Source organism: Rattus norvegicus, chromosome X, assembly GCF_036323735.1.
Source record: "Rattus norvegicus strain BN/NHsdMcwi chromosome X, GRCr8, whole genome shotgun sequence".
Classification (NCBI taxonomy): Eukaryota; Metazoa; Chordata; class Mammalia; order Rodentia; family Muridae; genus Rattus; species Rattus norvegicus.
In genome coordinates this window covers 102,476,968-102,494,170 of record NC_086039.1, presented here as the reverse complement: position 1 = coordinate 102,494,170, position 17,203 = coordinate 102,476,968, and the positions used below count along the sequence as shown (strand labels likewise).

Genomic DNA, 17,203 nt, shown 5'->3' with positions numbered 1-17,203 from the left:
CCCTCCCTCCCTCCCTCTCTCCCTCTCTCTTCCCCTCCCTCCTCCCCCTCTCTCTATACTTCCTCTGGCTGGCAGACATCATACCATATTCTCTATATTCTCTATTCTGCCCAGCCTTTAATGTTCAGCATTTATTGACAAGGCAGAGAATAAAAGGTAAGAATTGTTTATACAAACTTGAGACAGGAGATTCTTGGTATAAGCCTTACTATGTTGTATCCAGATTGAAACAAGATAGCAGGGAACAAGAAATTAGCATTTGAATAGTAAGGGTAAACTTTACACGATGTACAAAATATTATGCCTAGGGAAAGAGTCTAATTACCAAGAATCAAATTGTTTCCTTTAAATTTCATTTTTGGGGTATGGAGAGATGGCTCCATTGTTAAGAGCACTTAACTACTCTTGCATAGGACTTGTGTTTAGTTCCTGTCACCCACATGGCAGTGCATAACAGTCTGCCTCAGTTCAGATTTTGACAGCTCTTCTGATCTCCTTGAGGTCCTGCATGAACTACAGTATACTTATGTACACTAAAGCACACACGCTTAAACATAAAATTAAATATATACTTTTAAATTAAAAATAAATCTCATTGCTGGATAATAGCTTGGCCTCTTTCAAATTTAATTTAGGTATGATAATAAGCATTATTTGAAATCCCCAAAAAATTTTATGTTAAAAACTGAAAAAATAATTAAATTTAGTTACTTGGTCTATATTTTTAAAATTTCTTTAGAAACATAATTATAATTGCATTTACTTTTAAATAATGTATATTGGCATATGAGATCATTTTGCCAAATTCTTAAAATTTAATGCTTGAGATCAACAAGCTGAAATATTGGACACTTCGAAAATACAAATAATGCTTCACAACAGGCCAGCCAATTAGACTATTTCCAATAAATACATAATCATGAAAATTTCAAAGCAAAAATATTGTTTTGCAATGCCTGGTTTTAAATGTGTATTTTTTTTATTATAACAAAAATAAGAGTATTTAAACATGCATCTATGTGACAATTAGTATGTTTTAAAGGAAGGGAAATTAACAAAAAATATTGGAGTTCTAAGGGGGTTGGGTAAAAGTGATGAGAATTAAATGCTGACTAATAGTTCGCTTCTTCCACTGAGCACCATATTTACGGTAATTCTGATGGCTAAGCTGTTGTTTAAGGGTCCATGAAGACTGAAGGACCAGATCCTGCTTATTTCAAAATAGGGGGAAATGTTTTTTAGAGAGATTTTTGAGTGAGATCAAGAGATAGCCTGACATTTTTTTAAAGTGTTGTTATATTAGTGCGTCAGTCCCCACCGTATATGGGCATTTGTTTTTACATCCCGCGCTTTTTGCCCTTCGCCCTTGGCCATCTTTTCTTCCTCTCCGGGGGTTGGGGGGAGGTACGTGTTGCAGAGCCGTGGGGGGAAGGGAGAGGCGTCCTGCGGGTTCACCGCTCTCCTATTGGCCTACGCTGGGAGCCAGAGCGAGGCTCTAGTTGCCAAAGAGGAAGCGAGGGACGGGAGGCGGAGCTTGTGGGAAGGCGGTGCTAAAAAAAGCCTAACGGAATCCAGACGCCAGTGCAATTGTGCGCGCCAGGCTGCGACGGCGGCGGCGGCGGTGGCGTCGCCGAAAAGCTGTAGCTCAGCTGGCGAGGTCTTCCCCTCGGGAAGCTCCCTAATCTGTCGCCTCCGCCGCCGCCTACGCGGTGGCAGCGGCGGCGGCGGCGGCCTTGCTGGTGCCTCCCTCCTCTGCCACCTCCACCCCTGCCTGCTCACTTGCCGGTGCTGTGGAGAAGGCGGCGGCAGCTTTGGCGGCTCCACTATGGCGGCGGCGGGGAGGGGGGACAGTAGTTTTAAAGTAGACACCTGCCCTTGCCTCAGAGAAGGTGAGTTCCCGTCCCGGGACGCGAAGGTGGCCTGTTCGCCTTCGCCGCCAGTCTGCAGCCGGCCCGAAATCCGGGCTGGGCGCGGTTCGACACCGCCCCACCCCCCACCTGCTGTGGCGCAGTAAAGGCCAAGCTCGCCCCGCCCCGTCCCGCCCTACTCCGCTGGGCTTGGTCCTGTCCCACCCCACCCTACCCCACCTCACCCCCTCCCTTTTTAGGCCCTAGAGTGTCAGAAGGACTGAAGCTGCAAGGGCATCCCTAACCTCCCCTTCCCCCAAGGCCCTCAGGCAGAGAAATGGCAGATACTCTTAAGGCAGGAGTTTGAAGGGAAAAAAAATAAACATCATTTTTGTCTTAGACGCTTGAGTGTGAAGTAGGATGCTGAGGTGCTGGGAATAGGAGGCAGAGCAGAAGTGCTGTGGATCTCAAGGGCCAGGGGATGGCAAGCAGGAGCAAAGAGGAGCTATTAGAAATTTAACAGGAACCCCCCCCCCCCATCTCTCGTTGGCGAGATTCAACATATTGCAATGTAGAAAGCCAGTGAAGAAAGTCGGCAGTGAGATGGAGTTAGCAATTTGGGCAGGTTAGCTTGTGTACTTTAGCTTTCAAGTAGAATTTGTTGGATGGTAGGGTCATAGGTTCCTCTCCAGCAATGAGGCCTGTACTGAACAGAAACAGTGTTTGGCAGAAGCACAGATTTCAGAAACCATTTGGAGAATTTTCTTTGGTATTTGAGGTTATGACCTAGCAAAACAGGGTTTAAGGGCCCATCTTTAACAGTGTTTGGGTTCAAGTAAGTGTTGTCGTATCTGCCAACACTTACTATGCCAAACATGGAGAGCTATCTCTTGACTGTTTGAATAGAAGCGACCTTTCACACAGGCTATTATGTATCTGTGAGCAGCCTCCTATTAGACTGTGAAATTTGCCATTGCAATGTGTTTTAAAGCAGTTTTGGAGATGTTCTTAAATGGTTAAGACTGATTCTGCTGCAGAAGCGCTCAGATTTAATAATTACTGTAAAATATTTTCTGGGTTACCTTATCTTGCTCATGGGCATCCGAAGTGAAAGATTGTGAATGTAAAAACAGATAAAGACACTCATTAAAATTAACCTCATAAAATAATTTCCAATTTATAAATTATATATCCTTGTGTGCAATTCTATAATATTTCACGTCTTTCACTTTGGTGGAATGGCAAAACAAAAAAAATCCCCCATAATATTTGCAATGGGCACATTATATTAGTGTCATCTACTAAATATGGAAATTGGGACTCCACTGTGATATGATCATGCTTTATTAACAGTCTAACTGAAGACAATTTTTGAAAGAGTAATGTCTTCAATCAGCCATGAATTATCCCACGGTTTGGAAACTCCTCGGCTTTTATATTTTCAAGGGGACTTTGTGGCTGTTTTTTCCCTTTTCCTTTTTCTTTTCTTTCTTTCTTTCTTTTTTTTTTTGTTTCATATTGAAACATGGTCTGTGTACTTCACACTTGCCTCAAACTAGCAGTGAATTGATCCTCCAGTCTCCACTTCCTGAATGCTGGGACTACAGGTTTGTGCCACCACTCCTAGCTTTTAATTTATATAACAAACTTTGTCCATAGCCAGCAAATAGGTTAGAGTGGTTTTGTAGGCATGGAACAATTTTGGCTCCGGTGAGCAGTTCATAGTAAAGTTTAGAGACAGTGTTTCATAGCAAAATGCCTTTTTGCCTCATGATGTAACTTCTTTGGTTACAGTATTTTTGAATATATGCAAATAAGAAAAGCACTGTAAGAGAGAGCATTTCAGGGGCCTGGGTGACTGCACAGTAGGAAAAGGAGACTGTGCCAAGCTTCAGAACTGGAGTTTATTTCCAGGAGCCCACATGGTGAAAGGAGAGAACTAACTCCTGCAAGTTGTCCTCTGACACACACACACACACACACACACACACACACACACACACACAGTGGCAAATGTGGACTCAAACAAAATGAAGAAAAAAAGAATTTAATAAAGTCAAAACAATATCTGGAGTCTGGCACAGTAAATACAGATTATGATGTTCATAAAACTACTAGACTTTGTGATCCTGAATTGGTCCCAAATTTCTTTGATTTGGGCTTTCATGTCTAAGTAAGGGACTTAGAGAAGACAAACTCTGAAATTAATTCCTGACGTGAAAATATGATTGATGATTTTGAAGTTTATATTGTTATTTCTTTTGGTGGAATGTGGTGGCTGTATACAAAAATAATAACTCATAAATCATGAGAAACCTTGACGATAGTTACCACTTCACACTCATTGAATAGTGACGTCTGTGTTGAAATACTGTTGATAAATTCTAGAATATAAACAAAGAAATGTAACTGTAATCTCAGATTGTCTGCCCTTTCATTTTAGTTAAATATTCTTCATAAACTCTGCAGTCCAAACTAAAAACACCTTACATTTTCATTTAAAAATGGTAGATGTTTAACACATTGTAATATTCAAACACTGTTAGTCCTCAGAATTTTGTTAGATATCTATAAAACACTATTTTCTAGCAACAATGTATAAAAGACAAGGAAAAAGTCTTGCTTAGTTGTGTGCTAATGCATTTTTATTTTTCTAAATTCTAATTAAGATACAGCTCTGAAATATGTCAGAGTATTGTCGGGGTCACCATTATTACAAGATCACTCCTGATAAAATCATTAAAACTGGTTTGAAAAAAATTTGCTGGCCCATTTACAATTTGTAGCCAACCTTCACAAAAACAAGCAAATGTCAGTAGACATAAAAATTGTCATATAGGGGATGTTAAAATTTTTAAGAAATTCTACTGGAATATTGAACAATAAACTTAAGCAAAAGAAATGCTAAGTAATAGGCAAAAGGACAAACACATGAAGAATTCATGGGTAAGGGGAGCTGAGTGGTGTTTTAGGACATGCTATATTTCATTAGGTGAAGTTTTTCAAAACTATTTATGACAAAGTGAATTCTGATCCAGGAGTGACTCTACATATATTTGTAGTTAACCTCCCTTGCATATTTGTTTTTCCCTTTTAAATATTCGTAATTTAGATGGGAAAACATTATACATTTCAATTTGTTTGTTAAATGGTTCCTATGGCAATTACCTTTCCCATAGCAATTACAAACCACTTTCCTTTGTCTCCCTATTGTTCAGTAAAACTTTGGGTCATATGTCATTAAGTCCTCCATCAGAAAACCTAGTTAATGGTCTTTCCTTCATTTACTAAGTAATCACTGAATGCCAGCGTGTGTGAACCATACTGGCTAGTGCTAAGAACCTACAGATGAATTAGAAATATCTGTAATGGGCTTGGGCAGATGACTCAATGGTTAAGGGCACTTACTGTTCTTCCAGAGGACTCTAGTTTAGTTCCCAGTGCCCACATCAGGTGACTTATTAGTGTCTGTAACTCCAATTCCAGAGGATGTTATGCCTACTAATGCATGCACATGGCATATGTTTATGCACATACATACAAAACCAAGTAAAAATAATAAATAAGTCTCATATAGCTCTGCAAAGAACTCAATAATGGTCTGTGAACATAGATAATTTGCTGTTTGATTCAAAAGCATAAGAATCTGAGTTCTATCCCTCAAAACCCATGTAAAACCATCTATGGTGGTGCACAATTGTGATCCCAGCATTGGAAAGGCCGATGCAGGAGGACAACTGAGGCTCGCTAGCCAGCCAGTCTATCCTAATAGGTGAGCTCCAGGTCAGTGAAAGTCCATGTCTCAAAGGACGTGGATGGCATTCCTGAGGAAGACACCAGAGGTGTCTGGCCTCCATATGCACAGACACACACACCAGTGTACATACAGATGCCTAAGGAAAAAGGGGGTCAAAAGCTTGGTAGTATTGATAGTAAAATTATAACACAAATAAAAAAGTGGCAAAGTGTAGTTTTAAACATAACTGGTCAGACTCCTGAACTTTCAGTACCATTCATTGTTCCTTATGAATCTGCTTCTGTGGTATCTTAGTACTAAAAAAGCACATTATATTGTGAGTCTAATATTCATATCTGTCAAAATAATTAGTAAACAATTAAAATTCTGGTTCCCACATTTGGCACATTGGAGATGTCTCGAGTGAGACAAACGACCTATTTTATTATGTTTGGGCCCCCTGAATTATATCAATATGTAAAAAAAATCACTAATCCTATTCTTAGCCTACTTATACATTTCATATGTGCTAGGATAGAGCCATAATATTTTCCATCCGAAACAATCTTTCACATTCATTCACATTCACATGTATTAAACTGTTGGCATGAGTAGCATATATGTAGTGGCTGTCTGATATAAAGCAGCTGTCATGGGATCATAGAAATTAAATTTATACAGGCCTTAGCTCTATTTCTGGATCTATCAGCATGACTGCCGAGGTTCCTACCACAAATACTTATCGTTACAATGGTCAGATGCTCGAGGTGCCTGAAGAAGACACAAATATTCATCATAAATACTGTATTCCCAATCATTTTAATTCTGCTTTATTTTGTTGTTGTTGAGGTACCATGGAAACCCCTGCACTGACTGTGATGACCTCATAAAATTTCAAGAACCTGTCAAACTCATAAGCCAGAAGCTATTGTAATCACCTTAAAACTAAAGATGCAAAATAGCACTAGAGCTGTAATAATTTGTCATGCTAACATGTACATATGCACAGTACTAGTAAAGTTGATATTTCTGAGTACTCTTTAAATGGAATGTAGCACTAGAGAGAAAAGAGTGTTAACAATGGTACAGCATGGCTGCTCATTTTCTTCTACCCCAGGACTATGCTCTGCTCATTTTTTCCTATGATTACGATGCTATAAAAGGAATACAAAAGTCAAGTTAACTCTTGCCAAAAATCCTATTTAATGAAGAATGCTTGAGGAAAATTCTCTCTAAAAGTCTATTCACAGAAAATATAGCACATATGTCTTTGCAAAAGCAAAATTAATATTTCACAGATTTTCTGTGAATAACAATGAGATTTGTGTATATAGTAGTACTGAGTTCATTCTTTTGGGATTTTTCTCTACTTTTGTCACTATCAAAGTATAATATATATGCTTTTTACAATGCTGTATTTCTTTACATCAAGATCACTTAGACTGAAACTCACAATTCAGCAAAGCATTAAAATAGCTAATATTAAGTAATTTTATAAACATCTGGGTTATCCTAAGGATAAAATTTGGATATTTTGTACAGCAAAGCAAATTGTCATTTGAGAAATACAAGATTTATTTTATTATATATAGCCAATTATATCTAGAATCACCTAGTTTGCATAAGTTTCAATTTATCAGACTAACCAAAGAACATTTCATTACAGTAAACAAAGAAAATTCTCATTTCCAGAACTGAAGAAATAGGATAACCTTCCATTTCCTTTCTTCAGAAATACTCTATGGTATATAATTCCATAAGTGAAATTGGAGCAAAACCATTATTCTTTTCTGACTTCTGCCGTAAGTGTCAACTTTTTGTTACAAAAACGTATTTCATCTTACATTTCCTGGTATTTAGTATGTGGAGAAAGTTTCAAATATAGTTGTTTAGATTTCACATACAGCTACATTATTTTTTGATTCAGTAGGTAGTTATTTTACTCTAACATGACAGCTTAGCTGTTTGCAAAAGGCAAAATCCAACAGAAAAAATAATTTTTTGTTGAGTGAATTTTTATTTCATTAAAGCATATATTACATTGTAAACTGAGTGAATATTTGAATCAATATGGGAGATTCCAGTAAATCCTAAGTATAGAATATTGCCAGTACTAACATTCATAATTATAAATCACCTAAGAGCATTTCTCTGCTATTACTATTGTCTTTCCCTAGAGTGCTGCAATTATTTTTTAACCAAATCCACATAAATTTACAATCACAAGTTTAAAATTTTAGCTTTCCCAATCTTCTATTTCTTCTATGATCTCTAGCTGTTTCTTTTATGAAGTAAAGTTATAAGTTGGATTAGTTCTAAACTTGAGGTGCTTTTAGCCCACAAAGAACATTTGGCAATGTTTTCAGACATCTTTGGTTTTCATACTAGAGAATGCTAGCCTTAGCTTACTGGTCAGAAGCCAGAGATACTGCCACATGCCTGCAGTGCTTACGATAGACTTTCTACAATGTTATGTGACCCAAAGTGACTATAGTCTCAAGGTCGAAAATTCTGGGATAGATGATCTCTTAAGTAACACTGAACTGAACTAGGATGATTACATCTACTAGTAAATAAAAATTTCAAAGCTTCTAGATGAGTTCATAATCATACTTTTATTGAGTATATAACATGTGTGAACATTGTGAAATAAACATTTTTTGTATTTTTCAGATCTTGGGACTTAAAAATTATACAATATATTTCTATATTGTTTAATGGAAAATAGTGTAGAATAGTTAAATGATTTATTCAAGGTTATAAATTCTTCTACTAACATAGCATTTTTATTTTTTTTCCTTTTACCTAGCACTACAGATCAAAGTCCTTAAACTCATTGCAAGTTAATTATGAAAGTAATATTTTCTCAAATTACATAAACCTTCCATGTAAGAAGAAAATAAAACAGTAAAACATCTTCTTAAGGTGGGGGTCTTACTGTGCTTCTCTGGCTGACCTCGAACCCTCTCTGTAGATCAGGTTAGCCTCAATCTCACAGAAATGTACCTGCCTCCTCAGCACTGGGATTAAAGGCTTGAGCTACCAGACCCCGGTAAAACATTTTTGTTCTCCAACCAAAGACTGAAGCCACACTTAAGCATAAATTCATTACATCGAATGAACTTTCTTATTGAATACCTTTTATACTTTGTCACAAAACTTCTGTTTCATTTCAAATAATCCTCCTAACCGTGCAAGAGAGGATCAGTGACTTCATGCCATCAAAAAAAAAAGTTTATCAAGTAAAGTCAAGTACAAAATAAATTTTAGAAATTGAAATCTGAAAGGTTAGCCTTGTAAACAAGTAACTACATGGTAGCAGAAAGAAACCTGCGATGTTTCTCTTGGTCTGAGCTCGTTTTTTTAGTTTGTATTTTAACATTTTTTTATGTATGTGTGCTCTGCTGCATGTACATATACATGCTAGAAGAAGGCATCAGATCCCTTTATTGGTGCTCATGAATCATGTGGGTCGTGGGACTTGAACTCGGGATCTCTGGAAGAGCAGGCAGTGCTCTTAATCAATGAACCATCTCTCCAGCCCCGGTCTGATGCTTTTTATAACTCATTTCATTTGAAATTAGGTAGCTTTTTAATTTCATATTTACCCACCAATCAATATAAGGTGCATTTTCTATATTAATAAGGAAGAAGAAAATGGGAAGAGTATAAAAAGGGGAAAGAAAGGGAGATATGCATGCCTCAGGTTCCTTCAGCTTTGCCTCAGTTCTAAATCCCAGTTCTTTGACAAATACCTTAGTTTATGGGCTCAAGAGTTCTCTGGGAGCTAGTTCTTTGAAAGAAGTCTTTTCTACTAGGCAGTTCTAGTCACTTGGGTCACATCAAGCAAATTGGCTCTCCCTCTCCCAGCAGCTCTCACATGCCAATAGCTTCAGCCAAAATAGCTTCTCTTCCAGGATACATTTGTTTCTTACAAATGTCCAGCCTAAAGAAGAAGTCTGCCATTCAACACTACAACATTTTTTAATTGTTTATTTTATTTACATTTCAAACGTCCCCCTTTCTGGATTCCCCTCTGCAAACACCTTATCCCATTCCCTTTCCCCCTGCTTCTATGAGGGTGCTCCCCCACCCACCCACCCACTCCTGCCTCATTGCCCTAGCATTCCCCTACACTGGGGCATCAAGCCTTCACAGGTCCAAGGACCTCCTCTCCTACTGATGCCAGATAAGGCCATGCTCTGCTACATATGTATCTGGAGCCCTGGACCCATCCATGTGTATTCTTTGGTTGGTGTTTTAGTCCCTGAGGGCTCTGAAGGGTATGGTTGGTTTGATATTGTTCTTCCTATGGGGTTGCAATCACACTGCAACCTTTTTAAGAACTAGCTCTCGGGGGAAGTCTTGGGCACAATTAGATTTGAATCCTGGCTCTAAACCATGATAGATATGTGACTTTGAGAAGATCACTAATCTCTCTGAGCTTCACTTTTGAATAGATATATTCCCATTCATGATGAATGTAGGGGGCATGCGGCTTGAAGGAAAACTGTATCGCATAGAATGGTCCCTAAGAAACAATAAATTTGTTCTCAGTAAAACTCCCAACTTCCACAATCATCCTGATAATAAATTTAAAACTTAAAAACATTGCTTTTAATTTGGGGGAAAATGGTTCATGTTGACATATGCCACAGCATGAGAATGGTAGTCAGAGAACAACCAATAGAAATAAGTTCTGTCATTCCACCATATGGATTCTCTGGGAATCTTTAGACCTGGAAGCAAGCACCATTGCCAAGTGTACCATCTCCCCAACCCAAAAGAGATTTTAAAAGGCTGAAGTGATTAGTTGAATATAGCAAGGCAAAATGTAAATGGAATATAAATTTATATTGGATCTGTTTTAGAGTCCAGAAGTATTTTTGCCCATATAAATGTGTTTTTGAGGAATACAGTCTAGTCAACTCCAGGTGGAATAAAACCATGTATTTGTCAGACATCAGCAGAAGTGTGAGTCAGCAATATGGTGTGACATTTTCTTGGGCTACATTAACAGAAGACGAGATGTATTCAAAATAAGGGATTACGTATACATAACACTACATGCTTGAACCATATATTTAAAATGATCACAATGTTAAATTTTATTTTTTTCAGAATTAGCAAAAAGAATATGGAGCAGAATGCAGTGGTCTCTCATGTAATAACAGCACTTAGGGGGCCAAGGGTATAAGGCCAAGACCAGCCTGAGTTACATAATGAGATGCCTTCTCAAAACAGAAAAACAGCAACAAAAGAATGGTCTCTTTTACTGGTCATTATGACATCGTTAAGGAGATTTGTGGTTAAGCTACATACCACGTGAAAGAACTATAATTAATTCACAAAGAAATAAAGAGAAAGGAAAAGAAAAACATTATAATTGTAAATATTGAAGGAATTTTATACAGGACAAAGGGGGATTTATACTTACTGTGTGTTAGGAAATCAAAGTTGATCTAGTGGAAGCTCTAAGAAGTATTCAAAGTATTGTTCTTGTACCAGCACCATCGGCGGTATTACAGAATCGGTGAGCAATTCCTAGCTTGAGCCCTACCCCAGAACTACTGAATCAAAAATTTTAGGTATGGATTTTGGTGCTACTTCTTAATATCTCTCTACTTTCTAAGTGCTAAGATTATAGGTTTTTACCTCAATTCCCAGTTTATGCAGTGCTTAGGATTGAACCCAGGACATTATGCACTGCCAGATGAGTCCCATTCCCAACCTTGAAACCCTGAATAAGAATAGTGCTGCATTAAACTGTGTTCCTGAAAATTTGACATTCAATTACATTTGAATTGATTAAGACAACTTGCTATTTATATAAAGTAAACACTAAGTATCTTTTTGTTTGACCTTTTATTGATATCGGTAATTTTTATTTAGAGTACAAATAATGCAACTCTTCATGACATCTTAATACAAACATAATTGTTGGGATTTATTCATACTTCCCTACTCTTCTCCTCTCTTTGCCCTTAGGTTTTCTTTTCTCTTTCTACCTTTCTTTCTGCTAAATATATATTTAATATTTGTAGTTCTTTGCCCCATTAATCTCTTTTATTCTCTTCCTATTATCTATCCCCTTTAGACCCCTTCTTTCCTCCTCATGGTCTACCTTTAGCTTTCATGTCATATATGTATATACATAATTAAATATACCGCATTATAGAATAAAAGTATTTCAGGTAAATAATAACGGAAAACTTAGATTGGAACAAATAATGACAGGATTCATTAGGGCAGTTGGATTTAATTCTATATTAAATAGAGGAAAATTAATGATTTTACGTGGGTCTTTAATAAAAATTAGATATATAACTGGGTGGTGGTGGTACATAACTTTGAACCCAGCACTTCAAGATTGGATTATCACTCATCTTTTATAATTTCTCATTTTTATGTATTTCAGTTTGTATACACTAAATTCAGGACTTCAACACTTGCATGGCACACTAATAAAGAGAATTTGCCAGTGGTATAACTGTACATGGTAAGGTTGAATCTCCACCTCTTATCAGGAGCAGGCTCACTTAAGCTTAACTGTATTAGATATAAATGGCTACCATGTTGATAACAAATGCTAAACTCAGCCTTTAATGCCCTTTGCTTTTGAGAGATGAACCTTTCGTTTATATATCTATAGCCACTTTTGGTTCAAGCCTCAAGCCTACAACTGACATCTACAACTAATTGAGATATCCATGTTAAGTTACACATTTCTCTCTAGTATAAATTTAAATGCCCTATTGTCACTTGTCATTATTCGGTTTCAATATTATTATTATTTTTATTTATAGCTTAGTGAGATTCCATTGTTTACATGTAATTTAAGCTTGTTATCTATAGATAAGTTTAATCCCAGTTCCCTCTGCAAGATTTCCTGTACCTTCTTATATCTTTTATCACCTGAAACATTTTGGTCTGAGGATTATAGCTTGTCCATATACACCTTATCTTGTTAAATTGTACTTTCCTTAGAGTTAGGAACTAGTCATTTCCAACATGTTGAACAACTGTATATGAAAGCATCAAGGTAAAACAAAGGTTTATGTACCAGCTTCACCAAAGAAAACATGGAAGTTTATTTCAGTTTCACTTGCTGCTAGTTTCCTGACTCAGAATGTACAAAGGACTAATGACTATATACATTTGTGTTATGGTCTAAGGGTTTAAGACAAAAAGATCCTGAATTATATTAATCTTTTTCTTCTTCCTTTTAAAATATGTAACATGAAGCTAAGCATAATTAGTATTAGTAAAGCTAAATCATGTTGAACTCTACAAAGGGAATGAACTAAATATTGGTATAGGGAAATCAAACAAAGACATAGATGGGAAAAATATCATGTCAGAATTGTTAGGAATCAGTGGAAAGAATAGCTGAGATTTTAAACCTGGGTATATTATACCATTTGATAAACAAAAATAGAACAAATCTCATTTGAGGAAGTAAGTTGAAGACAGCAAGTCTTAGCAGTAGTATTTTAAAGGAAAATATATAATGGAGTAAACATCGATTGATTTATTAAGGAAGAGTGACAACTCTCAAGAGTGGGAGAAGCTCCCATATGGGGAATGACTGTTTCTTCTTCAAGAAATTTTCCTTCAGTAACGTTACTTTGCCACTGAAGGAATGCCTGCCCAAAAATTTGTGACAGGCTGCATGACGTGATCCTCAAAAAGGCTCACTGCTAATGTCCCTGCACAGGCTTTTCTGCATAGGTCAGCTAATGGGCATACCCAAGTTCTCAGGGTTGTCCTGAACTCTGAATCCAGTGGACTTACTGGTCAGTTATTTGGGGATGGACCTAGAGCCTGGATTTTGGACTTGCACTGACCAGCCTAAAGTCTGGGAATTTCAGTTTCTGGGAACTGAATAAGTAAATAAGGGCTTAGTCTAGGTCTTGGAGCTCCAGTGGCCAGCCTGGGTACTGTTTATACAAAAGTGATGCTGGTAGGTCTGTGGGGAGATGCCCAGCACAAAGAACTAGCGCCACACACCCAAACATTAATCTTCTAAAGCATGACTGCATATTATAGCATGGAGGGTGACCATGCAGATATTACCCTATGGGTATAAGTCCCTATTTGGGACTGTGGCAAACTAAACTTTCTGTCCACACATATATGTCTGTAGTTTGTATCCAAAAGGGCTGGCTTAGAGGTTGGAGGCCGATGTAGGGTAGCTTGATGGACCAGGACTTAGAGGAATCACCATGGTTGTTAGGCTAGCCTAAAACTCAAGATTGTTGGTGTCAGTCTGGTGCTAAGGGGAACTAAAATTATTGCACATCCCAAAAGCCTGAGCTACCAGGATCCAGACAGTTTCCAGAGCTGGCTTAGAGACCCAATCTGGAGACAGCCACCTGAAGTCTGGAGCATTGTGGAGCCTGCAGGGTGATAGCTTTTAACAAAGTGTGCCCACTATTAGGGTTGAAAGTAAAACACGATTTTTATTACCTGCTTCTTCACTTACACATTAAATACCTTTCTTTATTCTGTACCATCTAGGATTTGAGAAGGAATGATACAGGTTAAACAAAAGTTTCCATATTATACTATTCAATATTCTTTATTTCTGAAATTCACCCAGGTACTGTAATCTACAGGCCGATTTCCTCAATTCCTACAAAGGTATTTTATGAGTGGATAATTATTTGAATTGAGGCCCTACCATTGTGCTGATATCTATCCTCACCATATATAGAAAGTTCTACATGCTTTTTATAAAACAAAAGCTATAGGGAGTAAAATGTTAATTATTCATCTCTTGTCTGCCCTCACTTTCAAGACATAAATATGTTTAAATTTGATCATTATTTTATACTATTATTATATTTATATAATTATAATTTTATAATATAAATATATAAATTTATATCATTCTGTAACTTTCTGTATCTATATCATTCTGTAACTATTATATGATATAAATTTATATAATTCTGTAACTTTCTATGTGTATATGTACGTATATCATGTTAACATTGTTAGAAATTGGGAATATTGTATTTTAATAAAACTTTTATATATTTAGTTTATCACCCATAAAAGTATTTGTTATACAAACTTACTCATTTAGCCAAATAAGAAGCAAAAGTTTGTTGATTTTGATTAATAACCTATAGATAAACCAAAAAACATTGGCAGCAGAATACAGTAGAGCTATTAAGGACATTAGATAGAAGTTTGGAACTAAAGTGTAGATATAAAACTATTGGTATGCACTATTTATTACAGACAATACACTACAGCATAAATTTCTTGAATGTAGTAGATGAACATTACTTTATATATTTGGAGGTAAACGTATGTGAGATCTGTGTGTACAAATAAGTGACCTAGTATTTTTGGAACTGTAGGAGAGATTTGACCATCATAGACAATGACTTTTAGATAATACTGGGGCTGTATCTCAAAGGATATGACAGTCTTACATAGGTACCTCAGGATTTTCTTATATTTCTTAGGATTGCCTTCTGTTAAACAAAACATCAAGGGTTTTTACATTCAGCCTTTCATTACTATTCCTTAAATCATTTTTGAAGTTCATCAAATTACTTGTATCAACTTAACTATTCCTTTAGAATGTTATTGCCTAGACTTAACCATTCTAAATTGGTCATTATTGTCATATTATACTGTGTGTGTGTGTGTGTGTGTGTGTGTGTGTGTGTGTGTGTGTGTTATGTGCACATTGAATGGTGTATTTGAGGAAAAGGCTGTTACCACATACCCCCAAACATAAAAATTTGATTAATTCAAATTTCATTGATACAATAGATGATATGATAGCTTTTTTCTTCACTTTATTGATAGATCCCACTGGTGATGGACAAGAGCGATCTGCATATTTTACAGATAATTTTTGTAAAGCATGTGGAGTGGTTCTACAGCATGAATCAGAAAGGATTTCACATTTTGAGGTTGGTTGAATACAGTAGGAATAAGGATGAGAAATCACATTTTTTTAACATGGAAAATGTTTGCATTTAATTAACCTCTGAAGTGGCTTTAAGCCACCAGAACACAGGCACCTCCAACACCCTTCATCTTCTCCTCAGCTCTTCTGCTGAAGAATTTGGCCTTCACGATGACAGGTTGCTTAGGGAGCTTCCCTTTCCCCAGAACTCTGTAGTAGCCTGATTGAACAACATCAATGATGGGAGCAGCTACAGTCTTGATTTTGCTGCATTGACCTGTGTCTGCTCGCTGACCAACGTCCATAATTTATCCAGGTTGACAGTTGGGCAGAAGCTCTGGTTCCTCTTCAAGTGGTAATGCCTCATGCCAACTTTCCCAAAGTAACCTGGATGATGTTTGTCAGAGTTGATCCTGTGGTGATGCACGCCTCCAGCATTCCCGCAGCCTCGTGGTGCTTGCAGTGCTTACCGATGTGACCGTGGCCATGGCTCGCGTGGCCCCAGAGTTTCCCGGTCTTCATTAGTCAGAATGGCATGGCGGTGGCAGGAAAGAAAGAGCGAGAAATCACATTTTTAAGTCTAGCAGTCAACTTGATATAAATCATCTTACTTGATCAGTATAAAAACCTGAAACATGGTATCATTTCTATTTGACAGCTAGATGAGAATATTGGCTCAGAAAAGGATAGTCACATATACATATAATTTAGGGAATCTAGATTAAACTCAGTGATTTTGACTGCAAAGTTTCTTTTCTTCACACCATTCTGCCTCCCTTTGTATTTGCTGTTATTATAGTAAATATAATGTATTAGCAAGTTTGAGAGATACTATAAAACTCCTAGAGTCTTCATTTATAATAAATGTAGACTATAAATTTGGCTGCCAGCATCCTGTCATTGAGGTGAGAGAGGCTTATGAGCCCCACCATCCCCAGATCTATTGATAAACAGTTGCTAAGAAGCAGGAGATCATGAGGCCTTATCACCCCCTGAGGATCTATTAGCACTTAATGGTTGCTGAAGAAGAGAGAGATTTTCTGCAATGATGTAGTCCATGATAAGGTGCATACAATCCCATAAATACTTTATCCATCCTCATGTAAGCAATGCTAATGCTAATGATTGTGTCACACAGAAAGGGACATGAAAGTAGAAGAGGTAGTGAGTTGGAAAGAGGGAATTAGCAAGCATTGGAGAAGAAAAGAAGCAATAGTAGTAATATAATTAGAATATACATGTATGAAAATCATTAAATATATAGCTAACATAATAAAAACATAAAAATACTGACTTTTAATTTGTAGAACCACTTCTATTTTAATTTCAACTGAGATTTGGAGATTTAAAAGGAGTGAAACTCTCTCAGAGTTCTTTTCGTCAAGGGTAGAGGCTGTAATGCAGTATGCCATTTCCCTAGCCTGTTCAAGGACCAGGTCTCAAAAGAAAAAGATAATGCAAAGTGCTAAAACTCATGTCTCCTGCCCTCCCACTCAGAGATGTCCACATTTTAGGCGTCTCTGCTATTAAATAAACAAAGTTACATTTGTTTTTTCAGAGTGAAATACATGCTCAAAATGTTAAGTTCTCTTTTCAAATGCACGGAGAACAGCATGAAGTGCCTGGTAGGAAAGTGAGCGTGCATGTTGGGAATTCTCAGGTGAGTGGTCTACACTGTGTGGCATAATT

General features: G+C 37.1%; 1 protein-coding gene and 1 pseudogene across 10 annotated transcripts in view; one reads left to right on the top strand and one right to left on the bottom strand.

The window, feature by feature from the left end:
- Window positions 1–17,203, top strand: part of Zmat1 (zinc finger, matrin-type 1) — a 59,198-nt gene that overhangs the window by 26,648 nt on the left and 15,347 nt on the right. For 2 of the 10 annotated variants that reach the window (XM_063280393.1, XM_063280391.1), the window contains 2 exons: window positions 15,412–15,518; window positions 17,073–17,174. In XM_063280393.1, coding sequence (XP_063136463.1) covers window positions 17,112–17,174 — 63 coding nt within the window. In that variant the 5' untranslated portion in view covers window positions 15,412–15,518; window positions 17,073–17,111. Of the gene's footprint in view, window positions 1–59; window positions 15,519–17,072; window positions 17,175–17,203 lie in introns of those variants that run through there. The other 8 variants (XM_039100609.2, XM_017602354.3, XM_002730284.7 and 5 more) reach the window with 8 other exon arrangements.
- Window positions 15,484–16,051, bottom strand: Rpl27a-ps1 (ribosomal protein L27a, pseudogene 1; annotated as a pseudogene).